A 12,058-nucleotide genomic window follows, 5' to 3' on the forward strand; every position below is an offset into this window, starting at 1 on the left:
TAAATAGATATAGAAATAAGTAATCAACAGAACATGCCTCCATCATGGTGACACTGAAGCACTGCGGCGTGATGATCTGATGATCGATGAGTTTCAGTCCGATCATCAACATCATCAGTCACGACGGTTCTAATATAATTACGCTTGTTATGATTAATGATCGTTACACCATCATCAGCGCCAGCGTCGTGCTTTTACAGCCGAGACAGACAGAGGCAGCGCGGCCTCATCTGTCAGCTGTGGACGCAGTGTGAGACGCCGTTTATTCACTCAAATAAAATTAGAAAAACATCAGCTCGTTTTAAACAGCATGTGAGATTTTTGCTGTTATTGTGGCATGTTCAAAATGTTTTTGAGCTACTAACACATTGATATATACACCTATAAATCTGTATGTATACCATATACAGAGATTTCTAATATTATAAAACTTCCATCCATTTGAACGACATAGTTTTAATATAAATAAATTTAATGTGCAGCAAGTATTAATATTTATGTAACAGTACTAATAAATTCAATGACTGCATTCATTTTCACTGTTGGCTTTATTAATACTGAATGCATAAACCTGGCTACTACTACACTACTGTGCAGTGCAAGCACATTGAGTTTATTGGTACTATACATAAATCTCATTATTTGTGTTTAAAATATTTTTCTAACCACCTGGTGAATGTTTTTTTTTTTTCACTCATAACATCAGCTGTTCCTGGACTCGTGTTGTTTTGCGTTACCACACAGTGCAGTCATATATAAAATAGTAAATAGTCGTAAAATCTGTGAAGTTTCTGCTTATTCATAATATAAAACACGGACAGTAATTTCACCCAATATAGACGCAAGTCAGATATATTTAACACGTATGGTTCAAAGACTTTTTAATCTGTATTTAGTCTCAAATATCAGGAGACAAAAATATTAAGTCAATATAATTTTCACACTTAAAATAATATTTGATTCTTTGCATGACACAGGCAGTTCTCAGCTAAAATGTTCATAGTCATAATGTAAACACCTTTCACTGCATATTCTATATCTATAGAATACTGTGTGTTCATCTCTCTTATAGTACTATAGTAGAATGTATTAAATGCAAGGCGTAGACAGATGCACTCTCTCTCCGTGTGGACCGTTACCGGGCAGGAAAGCTCGTGAGCCGTGAGTCTGTTTGACGGACGCAGCTAGAAATCAGTTTGATGAGACTGAAGCACGGTGCGCCAACACAATGAGCCAAAAGAGGCTGAAAAACTGTCGACGTGGTGGTGACCTTTTCCACGTTCCGCACACACACACATGTTTAATCTGTTGTTCACATTTAGTGAATGTGTTCATGCAGCGTTGGCTGATATCACGTTTCACGCTTCAGGTTTGGTGACTGTACCTCGACGTCATCATCATCATTCATGAGACATGGAAGCATGACGGCGATATTTATGTTATTTATGTTTGGTTAACTTGTTTTCAGCGCCGTCACCGACACCCTGATCGTTATAACTTCATTATCAGTCTGATGATTTATGACCGTTTATAACATCATCAACGTTGTCACCGTTTAACGCCGCAGACAGACAGAGACTGCATGGCTGGGTCCGTCATTAGTAGCTGTGTGTGTGTGTGTGTGTGTGTGTGTGTGTGTGTGTGTGTGTGTGTTGAGGAGGTCATGTGACACTGCAGGCAGCTCGGCCAATGACCTGACAGACAGGGTGACCCGGCTGGTAACAGCGTTGGTCAGAGACAGCAGCCAAACTTCATTTATTGGTCTCCTCCTCCTCCTCCTCCTCTTCTTCACACACACACACACACACACACACACACACACACACACACGTCATCCTCCTTCACCCTCCTCTCTCTGTCTCCTTGCTGCCCTGCATGATTTGTTTTCCGATGGTTTTCACTGATGAGGGCGAGCTGCTTGGAAGGTCGATGTGTGTGTGTGTGCATACATGAGTATTAATGTGTGTGTATTTTTGCACCATTTTTTTGTGTGTGTGTGTGTGTGTGTACACAAACACACCATGAGACGGGAGCTAACAAGGCATTTGTCCCGTTTGATTTTTGTCTTCCGATCACAGCCGCTCCATAATTCCCATTTTCTCCCGGCAGACTGCGATTCCGATCAGCAGTTTCCTGATAAAGCGACAGTGCTGACTGCATTACGTGTTTATGAATTGCTAATGGCGCTATTTATCATGCCGCGCGTCCTGATTTTACCATATTGAAAGTCACGCTTAGCGGTTTTACATTTAGAAGGTGAAAATTTAAGTGCGATCGACTGTATCGTCTGTCATTTTAATTTATGAGCGATTAATGCAGCCACGCTCTCCTCCCCCGCACTCATCAGCATTCGCACTTTCACCACCTCAAACTCTTTCTCAAATTTATGGAAGGTCAAGAAAGGTCAGATGCTGTTTGCAGTGTAAAAACTTGAGTAAAGAAAAAGGGAAAAGTTGGATCCGGTTCACGTTGTTCCACTCTGATTCAACTTCTGTCTGTGTTTCAATCATTGATACGTTGAGAGGAAGCGGTCCTGATGGCTGAGGCCTGACTGCTGCTGCTGCTGCTGCTGCTTCACCGGACGCCTGAGTACACTGCAAAGTGAAAATGTTCCAGCACCAAAATAAATTATTCCTCATAACCATAACTTCTCATGACTGTAAGAGTTTGGCTCAGCCAGAACCAAAATAAAACATGCATGGCAGGAAAGGTTCCCATTAGAGACCTTGAATAAATGTTTCATCCATATTTATACAGTTTGATGACAAATGTTCAAAGAGGATTTTTATTAGCAGAGTGAATGACTAACGCGTCTTTGCAGGCTGAATTTAAAATAAGCTGTTTTGGCCTTGTACTGATTTCCATCCTTTAATAAGGATCATTTATTTATTCACTGTGTGCTAAATTCAATACAGCTTTTTTTATGCCCTGGTAAATTTTGAGATTTTGTTGCATAACGTGTCGTCTTTCAGACTAGTGGAAAGAAAACACCCCAAATCCACATTTACTTCATTTTGACTGATTTACATACTTAAACCTACAATTCAGATTAATTAGACTAAATTGTCTTATTGTGAGTAATCAACGAGTGAAAATCCATGGCGATATCTATGACTTTCAATTTTGACCCTATTCACCCGTAGTGAATTTCACAGTGCATATCTTTAAGAAAAATAAAAAACTCTCAGACTTCGAGCCACAAATCCATCAAATCAAATACAGAAAACCTCCCGGTTTGATCCCACAAAGGGATTGTTCAGATATTATTCATAGCCTGATTTACATCAACATTTTTTACTAAAAGACAAATTGATTTTTTTTTTATGACTGGTGACAGAATTTAGTGATTTATGGAGAAAATGAATCTGTAAAAATGTGAAACAAGATTTTTAAACCTGGCTTTATTCAATCCAATGCAAATAATTTATCAATAGTTTTCATATAATTTTAATTCCATTTCTGATCATTAGGATTAGACTGAAAGACAAAGTTCCTCCCGTGTCTCACTGGTTTCAAAGCTCATTGTGAAGCTGTAGTCAAATGAATTGGGTCAGTACAGCAGCTTATTTATAGCCCGGATGACACTGCTGTCCACGCTCTTTCTCCAGGCGCAGAAGGCGAGAAACGATGCAATCAAATACAAACTGCACTACAAGTGGCCGCTAATGCAGTTCCACCGCGAGGCCACGGGTCAGTTCAGTCCTCGCTCGCAATGAAGTCACCGCCGGTTCACTTTCAATCTAAGTCAAACGGCGAAGCGTTTCATTTCAAATCCCAAGACTCGTCTCTTTCCAATGTTCATACAGCGTGCAGCACAAGAACTAAAAGCAGCATCAATAAGTGATAATCCCAGTGAATGAAGTGAGTCAGCATGAGTCGGAACAAAAACAAACCGCGAAAGATCGTTTTCAGAAATAACCTGAATGTTACAAACAAAAACAAATGACTTTAAATATTGAGATATTTTATAAAATATTAATCCAACGGGATGAACTTGAGGGAAAGTAAGCATGACAGTGAGAGTGTGTGTGTGCTTACTGTCAATGTGAGGACCTAGTTAAGATTTAGACCTCGAGTCTGAGGACATTGTAGAAAAATCAGGACAATTAAAAAAAAGTCAGGACTTTTTTTTTTTTTTTTTTTGAAAATAAGGGCATCTTTTGAAAGACAAGACAGTTTTTTGGGTAAAGTGAGTCCAGGATTAGAAATTCAGGACATGTTTGTAAGCAAGGACATTTTCAGAAAGCGAATAAAATGAAGGAATTTTGGAAGATTTGAGGTATTTTTTCAAAAAGTCAAGACATTTCTGTTCCAAATCCAAAATAAAACATCTGACCCAACAGGTCAAACTGTTGACTTAGAGACAGCTCTTATACTATTGTGTTTAAAGGTGGCAAGACAGCCTCAAACACACAGGAAATAGAAAACAGAAGAAAATCTGGAGTGAGTCGTGGGAACTTTTATCTTTGTAATGAGCTGGAAATTGAAGCAGATCTGGTTTTGTAATCATGCACATGCATGGGCATGCACAAGCTGCGTTGCTTTGCATTGAAGGTTATCGTAGGCAATGGCAGTGTGTTACAGAGGTAAATACCTGGGAGCACCAATCAGTCAGAACTAAAGATGAAGGGTGGAACATCTAGAAACTAAACTAGTCCAGTTCTACGAGAACCTTCAATGGATACCCTGACCTGAATGACACCCTGCATAGCTTTGGATACGTGTACTGCATTGGTATGATCGTGGTATCTGTCTGTTTTCTTTAACTTTGTTGTTGTGCCATCGCTTCAATATCAGGAATTGTTCAAGTTCAAGAGCTGTGTGTGATGGTGATGATCAGTGATCAATAGTTCTTGGTAAACCGATAGATGATTGAATGAACCCTGCTGCATTTGGAGTTGACATTGACATTTACTGTACCCGATAAGTCGTGTATATTTCATGTGTGTCTGATAACCATGTAGCCAATTAGCGAGCTCCCATCTTCTTATTCATGCTCATGTATGTGTGTGAGCTGGTTTTTCAAAATGTTTCTTTAGCAAAGACTTTCAGGGACGCAGGACACTTTGGCTCGATCCATCATCTGTGTGTCTGAGTGTTATTGACTGTTAGCGCTGGGGCCATTGTACATTTGAAGGCTAAAGGCCGTACTGGGGATTTGACATTATGCAGAGAGCATCTAATGAGCGTGATGGGCTTAATAAGGTAAAGAAGTCAACTGTGCAAATACCACGGCCTTATTGTAAAATCAATGTGGCACTCAGCAGGACACAGAGCTGGTTAAGTGAATTAGAGCATTAGTTTGAATAACTACGTTACAGCACGGACTGTAAACGTTGACTTTTAATTGTTGACTTTTTTAAATTAAATTAGATTAAAGTCAATTAAATTACATGATGATGTAACAATGGCAAATTCATTTCATGAATGCCTGGTGTGGACAGCTCCGGGAATAAAGAGAGTGAATGAATTTAAATTTAGCATTTAAAGCTTGATACCTACAAAATAAGTCCTAGGTTTGCAGTGCATTTAAATCTTTTATGACAACATACCATTTAGTTTTAGTGTACAGACGGCATAAAATAATTATTATTAACGTCTGAAAAGCATCCTCATTTTGTACTTGCTGATTTTATTACCATACTAGTTTGTTCTAGTGCAAACTTGCACTTTTTGCACAACTACCTCCTCTACTTTTGATGATCCTTCACAGTATGATTCAATATCAAATCAAATCAAGGTGGAAATGTGCTATTAACATATATTGAATTACTTCAGACATTAACATAAAGTCGATAATGGGAGTTAAAGACATAAACGTGTAGTCCTGTTCTTTTCTGGGTAAACGTCCTGATTTCAACACTTGCCAGTCACATGCAAACGTCCTCAACCATCCAAACCAACCAGCTCTTTCTCAGATCAGCTGAATGTTGAATCTTCATGGATCATAGAAAACGGTACTACTCCTAAAGAATAAACAACTTGTACTCACTCAAACAGTTTGGTTAGGGTTCATGTTTTGCTCTCTGGTGTCAAAGTCACATGTTTCGTTCACCCATCAATAGACCCTGACCTTTTTCCCTCATTACAAGAACATCCTTCTGTTTGTTCTTCATCACTATGTTAATCAATAAGTCGGCTGAAGTAGTGTCATTGTTTCCTTTTAAGTGATGTATGGGCGGGACATTAAGGGATCAGTGTTGACTGCTGAGCAATGATCAGTCTATCAGTTACGGAGATTGATTTGACGCGATGGGTGTTGTCGAATGAAGCTGTGATGATGACTCAGCAGTGATCTGTGATTTCCAGGACTTCAGGTGCATATTTCATCAGTTCTTTAATCTGTATCGAGGTTGTTTTAAACTCCAGAAAGTTCAGTCCAGTTTATATCAGTCTGTTGTCAGGCTGCCGTGACCTTTAACCCTTGGGTGCTTGTAACACTGCCAGGCTGCTGTTGTGGATGATAAATCTCTTGGATGTGAAACTAAACAATTCGCACAAAGACTGTTGATGTATTGTGACTACAATCCAATCTCACATTCATCTTTCTGCCTGTCAAAAGTTCTCTTTCTCATTACAGTCCGATCACAGCGTTGCATACATCACTCACCGTCTCTCCCTTTTGCAACTTTCTCTAACCAAATTTGGTCCTTTTTTTTTTTTGTTTTTGTTTTTTTCTGTTTTCCAGCTTGGCAGCGTCGAAAGAAGCTGCGGCGAGGAAAGCTGCCTCCCCGATGCCGCCCTCCGAGTTCCTGGACAAACTCATGGGCAAAGTTTCGGGTTACGACGCCAGAATTCGACCGAATTTCAAAGGTAGGAGCTGCCACCAAGACTCAGTCGGATAAGACGGGAATGTAGCCAAACATTATCCTGAAAAGACCTGGTAATGTGTTGTTTCTGCATTTCATGACCTTCTCTAAATACCTCTTTAAGGGTTTAGCCAAGGTTATCACCGATGAAGGTTTGTATTCATTTGAGAAGAAGAAACATTGCTATAAATATAAATATATAGATGTTGCTAAAATTCTGTTGCTTTGTGTTTAATCATCTCACTGTTTTTGGTTGTTCTCAATCTGTCGATCTCTTTCATTTGCCCTTTGCAGTGTACAACAAAGGTAATTCTGCCCATTGCTCAACATGCTAAAGACAAGAGTTAGACTGATTCAGGTGTTAGATCCAGAGACCCTTTCTGGTTTTTTTTTACAACCCCTGTCCCTGCACTCAGCCCCAATCAGACTGTGAAGCAACATTAAGACATTTTAGGATCTTTAGTTATCATGCTGCTAGTTTGCTACATTCCTTGGTATCCACACAGTATCCTGAGTGCTTGTATTGGTGGTCAAGGTAATGTGCCTCTCTCCCACAAAGCCGATGACAATAACACAATATTTAGTAACCTCTCCCTGAATGGTAGCCCCCATAAAGATACATGTCAGAGGTTTCTATATTAAACTTTTTCACATTCACAGTCTGGACAGTAATAAGTTCACATTAGAAAACTGGGGCAACCCTGCATATTCATATAAGTGTATGAATTATACAACAAGTCTAAAAATATATAAATACATTTTTGAAATAATTGGAACGGACATAAATTTGGCCTGTTGAGTTTCACTGTGTTTTTTTTTTCCAACATGAATTGATATCACTGATTATTAGCATAAGATGTTACATTTGAGCCTTGTTGCATGTTAAACACTGACATATCTTAGTTTCCAGAATGGATGTGAGTAATTTCTATTGCCGTATGTTTAACTCGTCAGGTCATTTGTGTGTTCTGAGTGTACAAAATATTAGTACCCTTATGATATTCCACCTTCCTATGCATACAGCTACACCCTAAAGTATAGTCTCTGTTATTCAACTATCAAAATCCCTTTTTTTACAAGTTATTTTATCACATACCTGCATTTCTTTTAAACTTCCATGCGGGTATATATCGCCACCACACGATCTGTGAATGCGAAGCTTATTCTGCTGTTGTAGACCGGATATGGACGTTGGTTGGATCAGTAGGGAGAGGTACATGGATGATTTTCCCTCCAAGTTTTATTAAAATCAGAGCAGTGGTATCTGCGAGACAACATTTAAGATAAAATATTCAAATCTTCATTCAAATTTTAACTCTACAATTGCGACCCTTTGGTTCGGGAACATTTGATTCAGCGTTGATGATCCTTAAATGTAAAACTTTCGTACATTGCTGGTCTGATTTTGGTGAAACCCAACAGCCGACACAGAGGGTTAGACGTCACAGAGGCCTGACAGTATCCCTGTGAACCTTGACCGCTGGAGCTGATAAAACCTGGAGGGATGACGTACTGTACCTCGTTACTGATTGGCCGTCTGCATACCTTATCCTCTTCATTTGTTGCTGCAGATTTACCAGGTGTAATTGATAGGCATCCTAATATTTTGTACACTGAACACACAGGGAAACAGACTGCTAGAATGTGCAGCAGTGAACCACAGCTTATGTTGATGAATGCTGCCATGGAGCTTATTTATTTTTATTTTTTTGCTGAGCCCATAATGGCATAACCCATTATATGGTGATCTTTGTAAGTGGGATATCTCAGCTCATGCGAGATAGACTTGGGGAGGGTTGGAGGGGTTTTACCGTGACTAAGTGTGTATTATTAAACCTGCCGCGGCTGCAAAACAGCTGAAGCTGCTCGGCCTTTCCTGACCTGCCAAGAATTTGTTCGTGTGTGTTTTTTTTTTTTTATCTGAGGCATCGTCGTGAGTCCATTTTCTATTTTTTAAATTTGATTTCCCCTCAGCTCTGGTTGGCAACAGTCCAGTGTGATTTACTGCGACTAGTGCTGCATTGACCTTTACAAATCAGGATTTAAACAGGCCGACGTGACAGTTATTTGAATTTATAGCTTTTATGTTTTTTCCCATTCTTCTAATGTGATGTATTAAAAAAATACATTAAAAAAAGTTGAATGCAGATGAAAGTACTCTTTGGCAGTTCGTTCGACATGCAGATGATGATAATCCTCCAGCTGACGTCAGCGAGCCTTTAAAAGAGAATGAATGTTCCTAAACAGGTGTTATATTTTCTTTTTCTTGTTCTTTGGCTTCAGTCTGTGATGAAGATGTACACACTCAGGAGGAGGAGCACATCTTTTATGTAATCTGCTAAGCTAATTGTGTCAGGGGGCCTTTGTTAGCAGACAGGACCCGATGTGAATTTCCAGACTCTGTCGTGGCTGTCAGGTCGACAGAGTGGCATAGCGTGAGCTCTGCGACTCGCTCATTCATGCAGTTTCTCTCTTTTTTCTTTTTTCTTGTGTGTGTGTGTGTGTGTGTGTGTGTGTGTGTCCCCTACCAGCTAACTACGCCACCGCATTAATCACATTCATGAAATAAACAGCTTGACAGCTCTGCTCCTTAATAAACTCTGGGAGGGAAACAAGGAACAAAAAAGTGCATGAGAGGGAGTCAGTGAGGAAAAATGGAGGCGTGCACTCCCTGCACAGCCTCGTGTTAGAGGACGAGTTTGCTACAGGGATAATAATGAAACAATAAGAGCTGTTGGGATATTGGACTGTGTGTTTGAACTGTGGGTTTATGGAGCTCCTTCTAAAATGCAACAATTATGGAGGTTCATCAAGGCAGTTTGACGTCACCAGGTTTTTAAAAAATTAATTTAGAAAGAAATGAGGAAATCGGGAATAACAGTGGCACCTGTACCAGCAAGAAACCTCACGACTTAGTAACCGAAGTCGCTCGCAGACTAACTGGCTAATGAGCCGAGTAAATTCACAGGTTTTGAGGCGATGCTTCTTTCCACATGTAGCATAAATTTTAACCAAATTGGAAATAAATGCTCGTTCCCAACGAATGTCAGGAGCTCATGAGATAAGCCGTAGACGGCGCCAATTACCAAGTGGGAAAACCAGAAGAGCGCACAAATAAGATGATGAAATTAAAAGACCAGCAGTGGAAGCTCTGCCGGGGACAAACAAACAGAAAACAGGATGGAAAGATGTCAGTTATGTGTAAATATGAGGAAGGATACATCAAATCATGGATGTGATGATGAATGAGGAAACAGCTAATCAGTGATCAGAAGTACGTCATTAATCCCTGCAGGGAAATTGTGAGTTAAATGTGTGAAAACTTTCTGGTGAAACTGACAAAGTGTTTTTTGAATTCTGCTGTTTCCATCAAACATTTCTAATGCGACACTTTGAAATGTGTCGATGGAAACACAACTTGTGACCCAACTTGTCAAAGCTAATTACTTAGCTCGCCATTGTAAATGCGTAGTAAACTTACTTTCTAGTGATTCGAGATCTCTAACTCACTCACTAACTAGTTAGTGTCACCTGTAGAAAACTTGCGTAGGTGCCACCCGTCTTTCCGACACTTCGCCGTGGGATTCAATGCGATGTCAAACGGCCTCTATGAACCTCCACTGTTTCCAAAGATCACAACATATAACAATAAAAGAGTAAAAGGCCTGTTATGTCGGCTGGAACATGGAAAACTTCAAGTTCAAGGAGCCTCTCCTGGAATGTCGGCATGTTTAGACCTGTAGACCGGTTAAGGATTCCCGGCATGTGGCCGGAATGCGGAATGTTAAACGGTAACAGCATAAGTGCAGCTAGTTTTGTTAAATGCAAGATGATTGCTCTTCTCTTTCCGCCCACACACAGTTTTTACGCACACACACACACACACACACACACACACACACACACACACCTCATCAAATCTCAGCACCAACCGCGCTAATTTATTTTATTTTTTTATGTGTACGAGGGCGTGGGGAGGGAAAAGGGAAGAGATGAGATTTGCCCAGAAGCTACAAATGTGTCAGCATGAGAGGAAATTACACTGATCATGACCGGGGGGTCCACCACGTCCACCACGTCCACCGCGTCCACCGCGTCTTCCACGTCCACCACGTCCACCACGTGGGCAAAAGGCTTCGGATTGATTTAGCAGGTTCTTCCTCCATCGGTGAGAAAGGAGAGCAAACACTCCTGACACATTCGGAACAAGCCATTTATAATCCGAGTTCATCCCTTCTTTCATTCTCTCGTCCTGCTTTCTCCTTCTTTTATTGACATTTCTTTCCTCCCGTTCTCTCTTTTCTTCATCGACTCCTTCCCTCTGTCGCTCGCTCATCGACTTGTTCATGTTTTGATTCCTTTTTTTGTCCTCAGTCCCATTTTTCTCTTCTTCATTGCTGCTGTCTCCTTTGCTTTGTGATACTTTCCCATAAATCTTTCCTCTCATTGTGATCAAGTCATTTTTAATCTGTCTATGCAGCCATTCATTCATTAGATCATTATTTGTTTCCTCCTTCTGTCTTTTTCTTTCCTCCATCCTTCATCCCTCCTGAAGCGTTTTTCACCGTCTAGTCGTTTCTATTTTCCTCTTGCATGGATGAAAGACAAGGTCGTTAGTACGGTGATCACCCCATGCATCTTCTCCTCTCCTCTCTCCTCTGACCTTCCTTCCTTCCTTCCTCCCCTCCTCTCCTCCTCGGGCCTCCTCTGTATTCAATCCTTGTTTACTGATCCTGCTGATTCCTGAAACAAATTGGACTTTGACTCAGTCGACCAGCTGAGCGGGCAGCAGCGGCGAGGACGGGGAGATGTAGAACTCCAACTGCAGACCCGTCTGATCAACCGGCCCCCTCGTAACGAATGGCCACATGGCGCTGTGCTGATAAATGAGCGTGTATGAGTGTGTGATAGAGATAGCGAGGTGTGTTTGTGTGTTTGGAATGAGAGAGTGTGTGCGCGTGATGAATGGTGCAGACTACAGCTGCGACTCGCCTCTCCCTCTCCGCCATAACCTTGTCCTTCCTCATCACTCAAAGCCGACCGCGAGCGAGCTTCTGGTTTTAAACTCAACCCAGGACGGGCTGCTAGTGAGCCGGCTATCTCCGCCTCCATCTTTGTACCCTCTGTGAGAGAGGACTCAAGAGACCCTGAACGCGTCGCCGAGCTTAAACTCAGCGTGCATCAGGGCCTAATTCATCAGGGTTTCATCTTGAATGGTCGCCGCCTGAGCTCGGGCTCTTTTCAGATGC

At 40.9% G+C, this 12,058-nt stretch overlaps 1 protein-coding gene across 6 annotated transcripts in view; it reads left to right on the forward strand.

Annotated features, from left to right (window-relative positions):
- Positions 1–12,058, forward strand: part of glra1 (glycine receptor, alpha 1) — a 97,408-nt gene that overhangs the window by 15,980 nt on the left and 69,370 nt on the right. For 4 of the 6 annotated variants that reach the window (XM_027285358.1, XM_027285364.1, XM_019260951.2 and 1 more), the window contains exon 2: positions 6,689–6,813. In XM_027285358.1, the coding sequence (XP_027141159.1) occupies positions 6,689–6,813 (125 nt within the window). Of the gene's footprint in view, positions 1–6,688; positions 6,814–7,103; positions 7,116–12,058 lie in introns of all 6 variants that reach the window. The other 2 variants (XM_019260948.2, XM_019260949.2) reach the window with 1 other exon arrangement.

The sequence above is a fragment of the Larimichthys crocea genome, chromosome I (assembly GCF_000972845.2).
Source record: "Larimichthys crocea isolate SSNF chromosome I, L_crocea_2.0, whole genome shotgun sequence".
NCBI lineage: Eukaryota > Metazoa > Chordata > Actinopteri > Sciaenidae > Larimichthys > Larimichthys crocea.